Consider the following 18,246-nt stretch of genomic DNA (forward strand, 5'->3'; position numbering starts at 1 on the left):
AAGTAGCCACCTCATTTTTGCAAAAAAAAAAAGGTCTGGAGATGCATCTGCAAATATTTCTGAGGTAAAGTTGAAGATGTATCTTTGAAATCTTCTATGAATGTTTCTTGGGCACAAACATTGTCCCAAATTTTTATTTTTTAATCCAAAGTCATTTTAATTCGACTAACATTGTCATTATTTGATTCAAATATTAATAAACACGATATCATAGAACAAGATAATGCGTTAATTAAAAAATATTCAATCATATTACATACATTGTTCTCAAAGTATGAAAAAATACACTAAAACATCCTAAAAACAAATAAAAGCATAATCTATTGCGCATACCTAATCCTAACCCATGGATCCTCCTTTTCCACCGGTAACCCAAGGCATTCCGTACCTTGGTAAGAATGGAACGCGCTTGGGAAACCGCATCATCATCATCTCTCTCAAATAGCCTAGACTTTATGCCCTAATGCGTAATCCGCACAATATTTTGACAGATCGACAACACATCAATGTCATGGTCATCCATGGCCTGCTCATTCTCTAGAATCTCATAATGAGCAGGCCTATGTGGACGTCCGTGAGCGTCCAGTGTCATGACGGGGTGTGACACAATATAGAACAAGTCATGTAACCGTCCACATAATGTCAATGACTTGTGGTTGACATATTCTGATACTCCTCTAGTACCAGATGACTCTCATAATTCGCAAGTATGTCATCAAGCTGTATGAGAACGATGTTGTTAGGAAAAGCCATAAAGGGGGATCTCAAAATGATTTGCACGTATCCAAATTGGCGCATGCATCGCTCCGACAAATACATGCACATCAAATTCGTTTCACATGTTAGACATCTGAAGTAAAATGAAATGCGATCGAAGGGAACAGTGTCCCGATGAGTGTTGTATGGTGTCCAATCGATGTTATCATGATGAGTCTAGTCAGCATACACATGGAATGACCGCACAACATCATTCCCTTTGCGCATGCAATATAGGCAAGCATGTGGCCAATCCTCAATATGCTCTAGCACACAATAAACCCGTGTATGCCATGAAAGTATGATAGGATCCATCCCTGAAAGTGAATAAGAAAAAAGTATTAGTAACAAGTGTAAAAGAAGTGGTTTTAATATTAATAATGGCTATGGAAATTACCGTCAGTAGGGTGCATAAACATGTCATTTGCTTTGTTGTCCAAAGAGAACCTTTGCTCAGCTTGGAGTACATGTATACCAAATAGGCGCCCCTAGTTCCACCCGTGAATGATTGACAAGTCGATGAAATACTTAAGATATGCCACAACGACATAGGTTGCACTTTTGTCCACAAAAATGGACGTGCCAACCAAGAATAGGAGGAAACACCTAAAAGCACACTCCTGGTGGTAGGTAACATGTAGATTATCTCCTTCGGCATTCTCGGCCAACTCCAAGTTATTTTGATATAGCGTATCCAAGTATGAAAATTTGGCATGTGCAACTCTGGTGCTCTCACACTGCATCAGGACATCCATTGTGTCAACTCCCAAATAAATGACCATCATCCCCTAAGCTTCATCACGTTTGATCCTGGAATGATCAAGTAACTTCCCTCTATTGGGAAGATGTAGAAGGCAAATGGTGTCATCTAGTGTAATTGTCATCTCGTCAATGGGAAAGTGGAAAGATGACGTTTCCTTATGCCATCTCTCAGCAAAAGCCCCCGATATGCCATGGCTAATGGTCTTGTACCTGAAAGAACACAAGCCCACATATGGTTAAGCTCGTTTTCTAAAGCTTTGTATCTGATTCTTTGTCCTAGCATCTTTACTATAACACCTTTGCGACACGACCTCACTATATGTTGTTTTTCCTTATTGGACAAGATGATCTCCAGGCACTCATAATCACCAACATTCTTCTCGTCAATCTTTAATCCTTTAAGATCATCCTCTTCTATATCAACTGGTTCCTCATACATCGAGACGATCGTTTCTCTGACAACTATCTTCTTGAAAAAGACAGAAGTTATGGAGTTGAGACTCTAATCCTTCCTTAATGTAAAATCAGTTGGAGAGGTGAAGTAGAGCACTCCTCTTCTCTATCTTTGACTTTCTTAATGCTACGCTACCTCATGTCATCGATTAGAACCTGTTTTCCATAAACCCTAACGGAAGAAAATTCATGCTTTCTCTCGGTTTAACCTCTCATTTTTATATATCATAAAAAAAATAACATTGATATAGAAAAACAAGTACAATTTTTTGTGAAAGTAAAGTATAATAATAATAAAAAAAAAGGAATAATATTCTAACATTCGTCGTTATTTTCCTTTTTAAAATTCTCCTTCCTCTGACCAAAGGGGGAAGGGGCAGATGCTTTTCTTCACCTCATTTAATTTCCCTCGTTTTTAATTAATTAGAAAATATATCACAGATCTGCAGCTGACTGTTTTTCTTTCTTTCTTCCCAGAAGAATAATGGTTGCGAATTCTTCTTCGGATAATACCGCACTTTCAGGTTACCACTTTTTCTTTTACCCATTTCCCTAACATAATAACAATGCGTACCCGCGACTTCTTTTCTTTTCCATTAATACTATCACAAGTTTTAATTTTAACGAGAATTAAAATTATGTATCAGAAACCGCGAATAATCAGAAGCAGAATTGGGCTTCATCCCCTTCCACCGTTTTCAATCACTTCGCCACAAGTGGACTTTCGGTCGCAATCGCAACATCAATTACCCATCCCCTAGGTTCGTTCTTCTCAATTTACTTCCATTAAATCAATTCATCTTGCATATTCTATAGATTGCGATAGATTTTCAGATTCAATTGAATTGTATTGTATTCAATAGAGGTTGCATTTATCGTTAAATCAATGAAGTTTACATTAGTCCCTTTAATATGTTGTGAAGTAACAAATTTATTTAGGTTTTGAAAAAAAATAAAACAAATCATTAAAACCATCTATAGTTAACTTGTTTCTACATGTCATGCAGATGTATTGAAAGTGAGGCTACAAATGCAACTTGTTGGCCAGAAAGGTCCTTTGAGTGGAATGGTATTTCACTGACTTCAACCTTTCCTCTTCAGACCTTATTTATCACATTTTATTAGGAGCACTCAATGTATTCAGACTTGTATTGCATGATAGCATAGCGTGTACTCTTATGATGGCATGTTTGTAGGAACCATGCACATGCTTAGAAGGAATGTGCATGGTGTCACGATCATCACTCTCATAGTTCTCCATCCATGCATTCATGCACTTGACACTATATAAGGAAGCGTGATGTAGGGTCTAAATCAACTCATTTAAAACAAGATGTTAAATGAAGTTCACAAATCTTATTATGGTATCATTCACCTGGTTAGATCTCTTCCGCTCTCTAACTAATTTATAGGAGGTGTAACTGTTTTTCTGTTACCATCTTCCTAACTGTCACGGTCTTCATCTTCTCCCTTGCTCGTGCTGCCATGGTGGATTCCTCACCTGCTGCTACAGTTGGATCTCTTTCTCAGCCTACACCTGCATTTCTTGGCATCACTTCAGATTCATCTTCCTCACATCACTTTGGACCAAAGCTTTCGATCAAGCTTCAAGACAACAACAACTATCTCATATGGAATCAACAAGTTAAAGGCGTCATACTCACTCAGAGTGTACAAAATAGTAGTGACCTCTCAGATTCCACCAAAGTTAAACTTTGAACAAGATCGAATCGATGCAAAATGATTGTCCTCTCGTTATTCAGTACGTGTCTAGTGATTCCAATATTCAAGACACTTCTCTTCCCACTGAGTCTGTAGGGTCCTTATCTCCCTCAATACAAAACTTAACTCATCTTGAAGTCCTTCATCTCAATGCCCACCCTATGCTCACAAGAGCCAAAACAGGTCATTCCAAGTCTAAGGCATTTCTTACTCATGTGGAGCCTCAATCAGTCAAGCAGACACTCTCATAACCTGAATGGTTTAAAGCTATCCAAGTAGAGTATCAAGCTCTCTTGGCCAATCAAACTTGGACTCTTACCACTTTCCCACCTCATAGGAAACTTATGGGATGCAAGTAGACTTTCAAAGTGAGGGAGAATCCAGATTGTTTAGTGAACAAATACAAAGCAAGGCTTGTAGCCAAAGGTTGCCATCAGCAATTTGACTTTGATTTCAATGAAACATTGTCACCCGTGATAAAACCTACCACTATCTGGATCATTCTCACACTTGCTTTGACAAAAAATGGGAGCTGCAGTAAATTGATAACAATAATGCATTTCTCAATGGCCCTCATCAAGAGGAAGTGTTTTTGACTTCACCACCTGGTTTTGAACAACATGATCCAACTCTAGTGGGCAAGCTCAATAAAGCATTATATGGCCTTAAGCCGGCCCCTCGAGCATGATATGAAAAGCTAACTCATGTTCTCATTCAATTTGGCTTTATGCATAACAAATGTGATCACTCTCTTTTTATTTACTCTTGTTAAGAGTTCCACATCGGACAATATATGACCTGAACATATGTTTATAAGTGGGGGCAGTCCTCACTCTACCAACCGGTTTTGTAGGGTTGAGTTAGGTCTAACCACATTTTGTAATATGGTATCAGAGCCTTGTTTAAGATCCGGTGGGCCACCTACTATTAGGTTTTCGCCATCAGACCACCCACCATTTATTTCCACGCTCCAGATGTCCAGTCCTGGACGTGAGGTGGTGTGTTAAGAGTTCCACATCGGACAATATATGGCCTGAGCATGTGTTTATAAGTTGGGGCAGTCCTCACTCTACCAACCGGTTTTGTAGGGTTGAGTTAGGCCCAACCACATTTCGTAATAACTCTCATAAGGCATTACCATGTTTGCCTTGGTCTATGTGGATGACATCTTACTTATAGGCTCAACTTCCACTTTAATCCACAAATTGAGTAACTCTCTCCATGCCAAATTTGCTCTTAAGAAACATGGGCAACCTGAATACTTCTTAGGCATTAAAGTCAAGCACCTTCCTAATGATAGTTTACTCCTCATGCAAACAAAATACATCCGAGACCTACTGAATCGAGCAAATATGAGTAATGCAAATGGTATTACTACTCCTATGCTAAGTTCCTGCAAGCTTAGTAAGCATGGCTCTTTCTCACTTTCCAATCCTCATCAATACATGTCTATGGTTGGAGCTTTGCAATATGTCACCCTCACCAGATCCGACATAACATTTAGTGCGAATAAAACATGTCAGTTTATGGCGTCCCCTTCTTAGTCACATTGGTTAATTGTCCAGAGGATTATACGCTACCTAAGTGGTACCGTCTCACATGGATTGCTACTTGTACCTGCTTCCTTGCCTCACAAGTTTTCCTTCCAGGCATATAGTGACTCTGATTGGGCCAGTGACCCTGATGACTGTCATTCTACCTCAGGCTCATGCATCTTTTTTGGCCCAAATCTTGTCTTATGGAGCTCCAAAAAACAACCTCTAGTTGCGAGATCCAGCACTGAAGCGGAGTATCGTGCTCTTGCTCACACTACATCTGAACTCTTGTGGATTGAGTCACTTCTTACCGAGTTATCAATGTCCTTTCTTTCTCCTACGCTCTTGTGTGATAATCTCAGTGCAGTTTTCCTTTCCCACAATCCGATTCTACATGCTCATACCAAACACATTGAATTGGACATCCACTTTGTTCATGAACGAGTCATTGGCAAGAGAATGAAGTTTTAGCATGTCCCTAGTAGTGTTTAAGTTGCACACACGCTTACCAAACCACTTGGCATGGCTGCATTTCAAGAACTTCGAACCAAACTCAAAGTCGTGACTTTCGACCCTCCTTGAGCTTGTTGGGGAGTATTAGGAGAACTCAATGTATAGAGATATAGCATGACTTGTATTGCATGATAGCATAGCGTGTACTTTCATGATGGCATGTTTGTAGGAACCATGCACGTGCTTAGAAGGAATGTGCATGGTGTCATGATCATCACTCTCATAGTATTACTCATTTCAAGGAATGTCCATCCATGCATCCATGCACTTGACACTATATATGGAAGTGTAATGTATGGTGTAAATCAACTCATTTCAAGCAAGATGTTAAATGAAGTTCACAAATTTTATTACATTTTAATACAAACCTTTTGCCAATTAAGCATTTTTCCAGGGACAACTATTTTTAAGTGTGGTGAAAAATGAAGGACCTAAGTCGTTGTATCTGGGTTTGACGCCTGCTTTAACAAGGTCAGTAGTTTATGGAGGACTACGCTTGGGTTTGTATGAACCCTCTAAGAATGCATGTGATCATGCTTTTGGCTCCTCCAATGTTTTAGTTAAAATTGCTTCAGGAATGTTTGCTGGTGCTTTTGCAACTGGACTGACCAATCCAATGGAAGTTCTCAAGGTGAGTTATAATAATATCTCTTTCTAATACTTAAAAGCATTTTTTCTTCCGTTTACTCCTTCAAAATCAGGTGCGTTTGCAAATGAGTTCAGACATGGGAAAGAGTGGCCCAATTTCGGAGCTTCAGAGGACTGTATCTGAAGAGGGAATCAAAGCTCTGTGGAAGGGGGTGGGGCCTGCCATGGCCAGAGCCGCTGCCTTGACGGCATCCCAGTTGGCTACCTATGATGAAACCAAGCAGGTGATTTTTTTTAAAGCGTGTTATTTTTTCATATACTCATTCTTCTCTTAATTTACTTTTGTCTTTACTTTAAATTGGATCATTGCTTTTCTAATAATTTGTTTTGCTTTGTATTCATTCAGATTCTAGTCAAGTGGACATCTCTCAGAGAAGGATTTCATCTGCATCTAATGTATGACTCTTCCATCAATTTCATTTCTCCACATATTTCATATTGCAGACTGAACCAAAGTAATGAAGTATCATAAAGCATGCAGTCAACGAAAATCACAGGCTTTGGCTTGATAATAGTGATTGATAATGAAGATTAAAGAAGCGTGAAAAAAGAAATTTGCATTACTAATGTTGGTTTTATAATTTTTCTTTTTGCAAAAAATATATTGAAACTGAATTCTATATTTTTGTACAAAACTAGTTTTGTTCATCTAATTATTTGAAACAATGATTTTCCACATTGACACGCCTTAGGAATATTGGTTGAGGGAGACAAAGTTAAATAGTTAGTTGGAGATTAGTTGGGACTGAGAGTTTAAAGGCCGGTAATGTTATATAAAACAATGCAAGGGATGAGGGAAATTGAGGCCTTAGGACAGGGAGGTCCGTGCAGCCTTGAAGATTTTGCGTGTTCTTTTCTGTAGTCAGGGAAATTCTTCCTTGTATTTTCTAATTTCTAATAAAATACGAGGCAAACCATAGTGTAACAGTTGGAATTTTTGCCACGTGACTAGAAGGTCTCAGATTCGAGTCATGACATTACCTTCTTGCAAATACAACTCTAGTCAACCCGCATGCGATAAGTTCTCAATGGATCAGACCCTTCTTTGGTATCTGCATGGCAAAAGCTTTACAGTATCAGAATGCGTTTTTTCTTTCTTTCTATCAGCACTTTTGACAACTCCGAGTTCATTAGAATTTATGATTATTTTGAAATCAAAATCATATTCCATTATCTGATGATATCAAGGCAATGCTAATCGTATCATGTACCTTATGCAGCTCAAGCACAGTTGCAGGAATACTGAGCACCCTAATAACTGCACCCGTGGATATGGTTAAAACACGTCTCATGTTGCAACGACAATCCAAGGGTGGTATAATATACAAAAATGGATTTAACTGTGCATACCAGGTATTAATACTTTTTTTCTCATCTCCCAAACATGCAGTACTTTGTTCTGTACCAGTCTTTGCATATAAGTTCTATACTACTTTCATGCATTCTTTGAGTCTGACTCGGCTTTCATAATTCTTAATTATTAGCTTATAACCTAATCATGAAAAATTGCTTTATTTTCTCGTCTCACATTCAATTTTGTTATTTAGTGCATTTGTTATGCGTGGTTTCAGGTTTTGCTTACGGAGGGTCCAAAGGCACTATACAAAGGGTGAGTTTTATGTTTGGTATGCATTTTTGCATGAACCTTGTTTCTTTTACTTCATCCAAAACATTAACACTAATGAATGAAAATTATCAACAGAAAGCATGTAAATTGTTCACGTGATTCCTTTTGTCAGGGGCTTTGCAATATTTGCAAGATTAGGACCACAAACCACAATTACATTTATATTATGTGAGGAGCTAAGGAAACATGCTGGGTTGGAAGCAATTTAATGACCGTAGTTTCCTCTGCTGACTTTATTGATTCTTGAAGTTCTGAATAACTACTCTTTTTTTGCAATCAAGCCGTAGTTGAAGAATTCTTTTAGATAGTTATATACATTCCACAGTGGCTATTTGAGGTTTATTCCCTGGAGAACCGAATCATATTTTTGACACACAATTAAGCAGACCCGTTTAAGAAGAGATTGATCTACTCGAGCAAGTGGTTATTGTTGTACTCCCTCCCATAATACAAACAAAAGGATGTTGATTCTTTTTGTACTATTGTTTTTATCACCATGACTGTATTAATCTAAATGGAAAATTGATATTGACCAACCTCCAGATTGAGAAGGGACTGACTGATTTTTTAGTCTCTCCGATACTGCTGTTTAGTCTTATACAGTATCTCTTTAGTTCTTGTTTTATATTTTTGGTTGACAAATTTAAATTGTCAGGGAATTTGTTCATGAAAGTGCGAGGATCAATCATTTTAATCTTGGAATTCTAGAATAGCAAAAACATTCTTGAATTCGTAAGACATAAAAATGTTTTGATGTCTTGCGAAGAGACACCGAGCCAAATCCGAACCTTACATTTTAAGAAATAATATCCATTTTTTTTGGATAAAAGTATGGAATAAAACTCTGGGTCTTGTTAACAAGTGCAAAAATAGATTTTCATCTTTCAATGTATTGAATGTGAGAGAATTCTTTACCTTGAATTAATTTTTAATGATAGCAAAATGTGTGATCATCATCCAAATGTTGGTTGTGCATTGCATTACATGATACATGTGTGTTTTATTATAATTTTCATCCCACTCTATTGTTGCATAACTGTACATATAGACCTACATTGATACTTCCCTCTAAATAACAATTAAAATGCATTTGGTGTCAGTATGCATCAATACATAAACCTCTGCATCGATACACACAGCATGTGATAAATCACAAAACATTTCTGTTCAGTATGCATCGATGCATACGAGTCATGCATCAATACATGAAAGGCAAAAGACTCTATGCATCGATCCACACGATCCCTGCATCGATACATGACTAATTGAAACAGTCTGTGTATCAACACATACGCATCAGGCATCGATACATACTAGTGTAATAATCACATGCATCGATACACACGACTTTTGCATCGATACATGAATAATCAATTTCACCAAAAATTCACATATCCTACAGTATGCATCGATGCACACTATTATGTATCAATACATAAAGCTGTTTTGTGGTATAACAGCAACTGTTTTTGCAGCATATAAAAGACAGGTTACAACAGCAGTGCAAAATACGAATTCATTGAGGGAAAACAATTGAACACAGATCAAAAGCAGTGTTGGAGCAATTGTTTGAGAGCAATTAGAAACCTGAAAGAGACTTCATCTTCTTCATCTTCTCAATCACTTTTCTTCAAGAACATTTACACATAACCATTCTTGTTCTTTGGATTAAAGAAGCATCGAGATAACGTTCAGTGGTACGATCAAGGATCTAGCTGTGGTTTGCAGTGGAACGATCGAGGATCTAGCTGAGTCGAAGATTGAAGGGGGTTTCTAGGAAAAACCTACTGGTTTGTCCTTCAAGAACTGGAGTGTTCTTGAGGGTTTGGGAGTCACATTTGCAGAACATATTCAGCCGCAGCGTTGCGTTTGGAGATCGGGGGATTTCGCAAGCAGGTCGTGGAACCGGTGAATTGTTTGCAATTTTGTGCAGGAAAATCTTGATCGTGCTCAGATCAAGTGAAGGTTCATACAAGAAGAGGTTCTTAGAGTTTAGAATTCTGTCTTTGTATCATAACCTTGTATCAACGGATTCGGCAATAATTGATAATCAAAGTTCTCAATTTCATTTGAAATTGAGAGGGAGACGTACCCACACGCGAGGACGACGTGGGGAACTTCCTTACCAAATCTCTGCGTATCGTACTCTTACCTTACTCCTCTTTACGTTTTTCAAACTGTTTTCGCAATCTCAGTTAGTGTGTGGTGATTGTTTCTTTTTCAAGACAGTAGTGGCAAGAAAACTTTAATCAAACTCCATTGCTGTTTATCATCGATCACATACACACCAACTGTTTGATAAAACGGTTAGCTAGATTTTATTCATTGGAAATAGACTTTAATGATAAGTGCATTCAATTAGTTAAAATTCTGGTGTGAACTGTTTCTGTCATTCTCATTAAAATCCAGCAATTTAACTTGTGTGTCCGGCTTTCCAGTAGAGGTTCAGAATAGACGGAAGTCGATTCGGGACTGATTTTTCCGCCAACTTTGAAAACTCTGATTAAATTTCAAATCCGTTAAATTTAAAAGAGGTGATCTATTCACCCCCCCTCTCGATCACTAGCCACACCGTCTAACAAGTGGTATCAGAGCGCCGGTTCACTGGTGCTCTGTGGCTGCCTGTAACAGTATGGATTCTGAACCAAAGGGGGCGTATAATAGAGCGCCTATTTTCAACGGTGAAAATTATGGCTACTGGAAAGACTGCATGCGAGTTCATATAAATTCTGTGGATAGGTTGGTATGGGCTGCCATTGAAAACGGTCCGTTTCAAATCACTATGACAAATGCGGCTGGCGCCATAGTACCTAAACCAGAAGATGATTGGAATGAGAAAGATGAGAAAAAGTGGTCGTGTGATTGGAGAGCTCGAAACATGTTAATTTCAGCACTTGGTGTTGATGAGTATTATCGAGTATCCCATTGCACGACAGCTAAAGAAATGTGGGACGCTTTAGAAGTTGCCCATGAGGGTACTACTGAAGTAAAACAGTCCCGCATTAACACACTCAATCAAGAGTTTGAGCTCTTTCGCATGAAACAAGGAGAATCCATCTCCGACATGCAAAAGAGATTCACTCATCTAACTAACCGATTGAATGCTCTTGGAAAACCTATTTCCAATGAAATTGCTACTAATAAAATTCTCAGGTGTCTTAGCAGGGAGTGGCAACCTAAAGTTACAGCAATCAAGGAAGCCAACGATCTTACAAGACTTACGATTACAACTCTGTTTGGAAAGCTGGAAGAACATCAGCAAGCTTTGGAAAGTCTTGAAAAATATGAGAATAAAAGTAAGAAGGAAAAGGAGAAGAAAAGAGACAAAGAGGGAGAGAAGAAGCCAATAGCTCTTGTGGCCTCTAGCTCTAAGTCCTCACGAAAAGAGTAAAGCGACAATGATTCAAGTAGTGACAAAGACTCGGATGATGAAGAAATGGGACTGTTTGTAAGGAGATACAATAGATTCATTCGAAAGAATGGAGTCAAGCATTCCGACAAAAATCTCATGAAGTTTCGAAAACAATCTACAAATTCGAAACAAGAAGAGAACAAGAAGAGTAGAGGAAGAGGATCCTGTTTTAATTGTGGTAAATCCGGACACTATAAAACGGACTGCCCTATGAAGTATAAGGATCAAAGAAAAGATTCGCCAAAAGGGTACAACAAACAAAGAAGAGCGTATATTGCATGGGAAAGTGATAGTGATTCATCAAGCACACAAAGCTCAAGTGATGATGATGAAGCTGCAAATCTGTGCCTTATGGCTCACACAAAAAATCTGTCCTACCACAAGAAGAAAAACAATGACAAAAAGGTAAAACAAGCCTATTACAACAATTTCTCCTCTATGTCTTTTTCGGAACTAAAAATAGCTTTTGAAAAACTGCATAACGAAGCTGTAGATGCTTTTAAAAGACTATCTTCCGACAAACATATCTTCTCATTTTTGGAAGGTAAAGTAAACAAAGCTGAAATTGATTTAGAAGCATTGAAAACTAGTATTGCAGAAAATTCAAAAACTATTGACATTGGCGGATGTAGTAGAGTTAGGTATTGTGACGCTTGTTATATTTGGCAAAAAGAGGTAAACACTCTTAAGGTCAAATTAGAGAAAGCGCTACAACCTAAAGTTACTTATGCCGTTGACCCCAAGTTGTTTAAGAAGTCATTGAATCCTCCATATGCAAAATACTCTTTTATTCTAAAGGATTCAATGAACAAGAAACAACAAACACATCATCATGGTTTATGTCATTATTGTTGCCATGCTGGCCATACCATTGAGAAATGCAAATTTAGGAGATTTCTTGTCCCTAAAGGCATTTATCAATGGAAGCCAAAAGGCAACCATGTTAGCACTTACCCACTTGGACCCAATGAAAATTGGGTACCAACTTCTCTCTTTTGATGTTGTAGGATGAGTGCCTTACCTCCGCAGATAGAAGGTGGTTTCTTGACAGCGGCTGCTCGAGGCACATGACCGGTGACATATCGCTCTTTATAGACTTCAAGGCAAAGAAGAAAGGATATGTCACTTATGGAGACAACAACAAAGGAGCTATACTCGGCAAAGGTAGTGTAGGTAATCCCTCCACCACTACTATTTCAAATGTCCATTTAGTTGAGGGACTTAAACACAATTTGTTAAGCATAAGTCAACTATGCGACATGGGCTATAAAGTGTCGTTTACAAAAACTTGCTGCATAATTGAACATGTTGAACAAAACATTGTGTTTAAGGGTGTAAGAGTAAACAACATCTATATGCTTGACTTGTTTGATGTACCGTTAACAAATACTAAATGTCTAGTCACCTTGAATGATGACTCTTGACTTTGGCATAGACGTTTAGCGCATGTTAACTTCGATTTGCTAAATAAGGTTGTATCTAAGGATCTAGTAGTCGGTCTACCAAAAATAAAATTTTCAAAAGACCACCTATGCGACGCGTGCCAAATGGGAAAGCAAACAAGGGTGTCCTTTAAATCTAAAAATGTAATTTCAACTTCACGACCTCTTGAGCTTCTCCATATGGACCTCTTTGGACCTTCTAGGACAAAGAGCCTAGGTGGAAATTACTATGGCTTTGTAATAGTTGATGACTACTCTAGATTCACTTGGACTATATTCCTTCATAGCAAAGATGAAACTTTTTCTGCTTTTAAAATTTTTGCAAATCTGTCCCAAAACAAGATGAATTCCAAAATAGTTACAATTCGTAGCGATCATGGTGGTGAGTTTCAAAATTACCACTTTGAGAAGTTTTGTGACAAGTATGGTATTGAGCATAACTTTTCAGCCCCTCGCACTCCACAACAAAATGGCGTTGTGGAGCGTAAAAATCGTGTTTTAGAGGAGTTGGCAAGAACAATGCTCAATGAGGGTGGATTACCAAAATACTTTTGGGCTGATGCTGTCAGCACGGCCTGTTATGTTCTAAACAGAATCTCAATTCGCCCTATTTTAAAACAAAACTCCTTATGAACTTTTGAAAGGAAGAAAACCAAACTTGTCACATCTTCACGTATTCGGTTGTAAATGTTTTGTTTTAAATAACGGTAAGGAAAACATTGGGAAGTTTGATGCAAAAGCGGATGAAGGTATCTTTATTGGTTACTCACTGTCAAGTAAAGCATATAGAGTGTATAATAAGCGTTTACTTACTGTTGAAGAATCTGTTCATGTTTCCTTTGATGAGTCTTATCCGAAAAATGTCGGAAAAGGTATTTCTTTTAATGACGCAGGTGTATCTACAGAAGACATACTCAAGGAAGCTGTTGAGGAAACTGATCAAGCCAAAACAGCTGCCCATGAGAAGGAGGAAGATACTAGTCATGAAGAAATTGAGGAAGAAAAGACAGCTGAAGTGAATGATCTTCCAACAGCTTGGAGATCCTCAAAAGACCATCCCATTGACAACATCTTGGGAGACATTTCAAAGGGAGTATTGACTCGTTCTAAGATAAGTAATTTTTGTTCTCACTTCGCGTTTGTTTCACAAGTAGAACCTAAGAATGCCAAAGAGGCCTTGATTGATGAATTTTGGCTAATGGCCATGCAAGAAGAGCTTAATCAATTTAAAAGAAATGACGTTTGGGAACTTGTCCCTCGTCCGCGAGATCATCATATCATAGGCACTAAGTGGGTTTTTAGGAACAAGCTTGATAAAAACGGAGTGATTACTAGGAACAAGGCACGTTTAGTAGCACAAGGGTATAACCAAGAGGAGGGCATAGACTATGAGGAAACTTATGCTCCAGTTGCTCGCCTTGAAGCTATACGTCTTTTGCTTGCCTATGCGTGTTCTAAGGATTTTAAGCTTTACCAAATGGACGTAAAGAGTGCCTTTCTTAATGGTGTCATAAATGAAGAAGTATATGTTTCACAACCTCCCGGTTTTGAAAATGCTGAAAATCCAGATCATGTTTACAAATTAAAACGAGCTTTGTATGGTCTTAAACAAGCCCCTCGGGTTTGGTATGAAAAGCTTAGCAAATTCCTAATTGATCATGGATATTCAAGAGGTAAAGTGGACAATACTCTCTTTATTAAACACAAAGGGAAGCACACTCTTTTAGTTCAAGTTTATGTCGACGATATCATATTTGGTTCAACTAACATTCACTTGGTCGAAGAATTTTCTAAGGTTATGCAGGGTGAATTTGAGATGAGTCTAATGGGGGAGCTGAACTACTTCCTAGGACTGCAAATAAAGCAACTTGATGAGGGTACAACAGTATGTCAAACAAAATACTGCAGAGAACTACTCAAGCGCTTTGGAATGAATGATTCAAAATCAATCGACACCCCAATGCCTACCAACGGAAATCTAGATAAGGATGAGCACGGTAAGTGTGTTGATGTCAAAAGGTTCAGAGGTATGATTGGATCTCTCTTATATCTTTCTGCTTCTAGACCAGACATCATGTTTAGTGTTTGCATGTGTGCACGCTATCAATCAAATCCTAAGGAATCGCACCTAAAAGCGGTGAAGCGCATATTTAGATATCTTCACGGAACACCTAAATATGGGCTTTGGTACTCCAAAGGAAGTGATTGTAGCTTAGTAGGGTACTCCGATTCTGATTTTGCTGGCTGCAAATCAGATAGGAAAAGCACAAGTGGCACATGTCACCTGTTTTCAAACTCCTTGGTCAGTTGGCATAACAAAAAGCAAGTTTCTGTGGCTTTGTCAACTGCAGAGGCAGAATACGTTGCAGCCGGTAGTTGTTGCGCTCAGATTTTATGGCTGAAACAGCAACTACAAGACTTCAACATTCAACTCAAACGTATTCCTATCAAATGTGACAACACTAGTGCCATAAACCTTACTAAAAACCCTGTTTTACACTCACGCACTAAACACATAGAGATAAGACATCATTTCCTTCGTGATCATGTTGAAAAAGAAGACGTTGTCTTTGAGCACGTTGATTCCAAAAATCAGCTTGCTGATATTTTCACTAAACCATTGGCAACGGAGCCTTTCTTCAACATTCGTCGCGAATTGGGAATCCTAGATCTTTCTCAATTGATGTCATAAGCATGTTACCTCTTAATTATATTATGCCTCACCATGGTTGATAAGAGCTGTGTTAGATGTCAATTATCCATCACAAGAGTTCTCCAACAGAGGTAATATCAATCCTTTCTACAATTTTCTTATTGCTAAGTGATTGTGTATGCTAGAACAAATGTTGTTACTCTAGTTGATATAAAATTTGTTTGCATATACTCCTTATCCATATTGTGTGCACATTAACAATTTGACTTCTGAATCTCTGTTGAGCATAATCATCATGACATAGTGCATAATGCATATTCATACTGCATTAAAACTCATTAAAAGCTAGTTCAGCATCAGTATGCATCGACACAAACGAAGCATGCATCGACCCATACATTTTGAAATTCAAATTTTTAAAAACTGCTTCAGGATGCATCGATGCATCCATCGCATGTATCGATACACATGCCAATTGTGAATATTCGGCATCGACGCATGACCCTCTGCATCGATACATACTGATGCTATCTGAATTAAATGCATTTCTTTCTCTCTCATGCATCGACACATCAGCCAATCATATCACTTCCTATCTCATTCCTTCATATCATCTGCCCTCAAAAACCCCAAAACCAGTGGCTAACCCTAATCCTCCTCTTCTTCACTCTCTCTCTAAAACCCTAAATCTCACATCACCATGCCTCCACGCACTATTCCAGCCAGAGCCAAAGGAAAAGGAAAGGGAAAGGAAACAGCCGGTACATCTCACCAACCACCTGAAGTTCCTTCAAATGCCTTAGAGCTACTTCATCCTGCTGTTTGCTGTTGCTGCTGAATTTGAAGAGTCCTTCAAGACAAGGTTAGTCATGAAACCTCACGTCTTTGATAAAACAGATGCTATTCACCTACACCTAAATGAAGTGGTTGAACTCTTACAAGCATAAAGACTTGGGTCGTTTCTGTCCACAAAGGATGATTATCATTAGGATTTCATTCGGATCTTTTATGCTGGGTTACAAACTGGTAGAGGCTATATGTTCCGGTGTTCTATCGGAGTCAGAACATATACCTTTGAAGCCTCTGATTGGGAAACGGTATTTCAAATGCCGTCTCCGTCGATGGTTTTCAAGTGCTGGCATGACCTGCATTTTGATCCTGAATTTGACATGAAGGACTTTACAACTTCTATCCTAAAGATTGATAGACCGTTGAGTGAGGATGAACACGTCACGTCAGGTATGATCAAGCAAACTCCGCGTATTCTTCACTGGATTATCACACATATTCTGCGTCCAACAAACAGCGGACACTCTCGGTTGGATAGGCCTAGCATACATCTTCTCTACATCCTGCAAAATAAGGTTCTCCTAAATTGGGCGAACTACTTTGTAAAACGTCTATTCTTTGTGCGAGACAGCTCCAAGAATGTGGCTCTAGGTTATGCCTCTCAGATAATGAAAATTCTTAAGTTTTGGAAAGTTGCAATACCTATTGTGCCTCTCCTATCTCCATCTGCAGCTCAAGAGTTTGACTCTGCCACTCTATCGCATATGGGATATCGGTGGGACAAGGACCGCAAATGCTTCTATTTTTTCGAAAGAAAATCCAAAACCAGAATTTACAATTTTGACGTGCCTTCGGAACACATCCATGTTGCTGAAGATCAGCCTGATGAAGAGATGCAGGATGCGGCTGAAACAGATGCACCACAAGCTGAAGCCAATACTGGTTGGGGTGATTGGGTGCCACGAAGGTGGTCTCCTACCAACTACGTACCTGAACCTACAGCCCCTCCATTCTCCGGTGGTACTTCAGCCCCAACACCAAATGCGGACATCACTCATATGCTTCAACAGATGGAAATTGTCAACAAAGAACGCCATGAAGAAGCACGGTACTGGCATGTTCAACAATCTGAATGGCACAACGAGCATCGGGACTGGCATGATGAGCATACACGGATGTATCACAATCAACACGCTTGGCACCAAGACTTATGTTAAATGGCATCAAGTTTTCTACAACGAAATGTCCGGCTTTATGGATGACTGCCGTGAAAATCCTGGGATTATGGACAGTTTTAGAAGCATTGAAGTTCAGAACCGATTTAGGCAATACTCCTTCATGGGCCAAAATCCAGACACAATGCCTCCTCCTCCGCCTCCGCCAAGCTACCGAGATCCTGACAGACATGATGAGGAGTCCTGTGGTGGCAACAATCCAAATTAACCCACCTGCATTTCATCTCATAGCATTTCATCTCATATTGCTCTAGTTTTCTTTTGTTGAACACTATGATTTAGCTTATGTAACTCTTAAACTCGTTCGTATCTTTAAAACGCTTTTCCAATTCTGTTTATCTCTATTGTTATTGCCCTTATTCTTCATTCTTTGTGAATGATTCTTTACCTTGATGCTTCATTCTTTGTGATTGATAGTCTGTTATCCATTGTTTGCCATGTCCTGCTACACTATGCTACCTTGATAAATTTGTTTCTTCCTCTTTTTGATGTTGACAAAGGGGGAGAAAATGCAGATATGCACAAACTCAGGGGGAGTATCACACATCTTGACAAGAATTTGCCATCATCAAAAAGGGGGAGTTTGTGAGAGAATTCTTTACCTTGAATTAATTTTTAATGATAGCAAAATGTGTGATCATCATCCAAATGTTGGTTGTGCATTGCATTACATGATACATGTGTGTTTTATTATATTTT

The 18,246-nt window shown here is 38.7% G+C and overlaps 1 protein-coding gene across 2 annotated transcripts; it reads left to right on the forward strand.

Annotated features, from left to right (window-relative positions):
- Window positions 1–2,303: 2,303 nt before the first annotated feature.
- Window positions 2,304–8,614, forward strand: LOC127092441 (uncharacterized). Of its 2 annotated transcripts, XM_051031312.1 has the most exons (10): window positions 2,304–2,495; window positions 2,619–2,732; window positions 2,979–3,040; window positions 6,136–6,212; window positions 6,317–6,372; window positions 6,465–6,613; window positions 6,736–6,785; window positions 7,610–7,742; window positions 7,961–7,998; window positions 8,129–8,614. In XM_051031312.1, the coding sequence occupies exons 1-10, from the start codon at window positions 2,456–2,458 to the stop codon at window positions 8,223–8,225; spliced, it is 816 nt and encodes a 271-aa protein (XP_050887269.1). In that variant the 5' UTR covers window positions 2,304–2,455; the 3' UTR covers window positions 8,226–8,614. The 2 variants fall into 2 exon arrangements, with proteins under 2 accessions (XP_050887269.1, XP_050887268.1); XM_051031311.1 differs by having other exon boundaries at window positions 6,136–6,372; window positions 6,443–6,613.
- The last annotated feature ends 9,632 nt before the right edge of the window (window positions 8,615–18,246 follow it).

This window comes from Lathyrus oleraceus, chromosome 6 (genome assembly GCF_024323335.1).
Source record: "Lathyrus oleraceus cultivar Zhongwan6 chromosome 6, CAAS_Psat_ZW6_1.0, whole genome shotgun sequence".
NCBI lineage: Eukaryota > Viridiplantae > Streptophyta > Magnoliopsida > Fabales > Fabaceae > Lathyrus > Lathyrus oleraceus.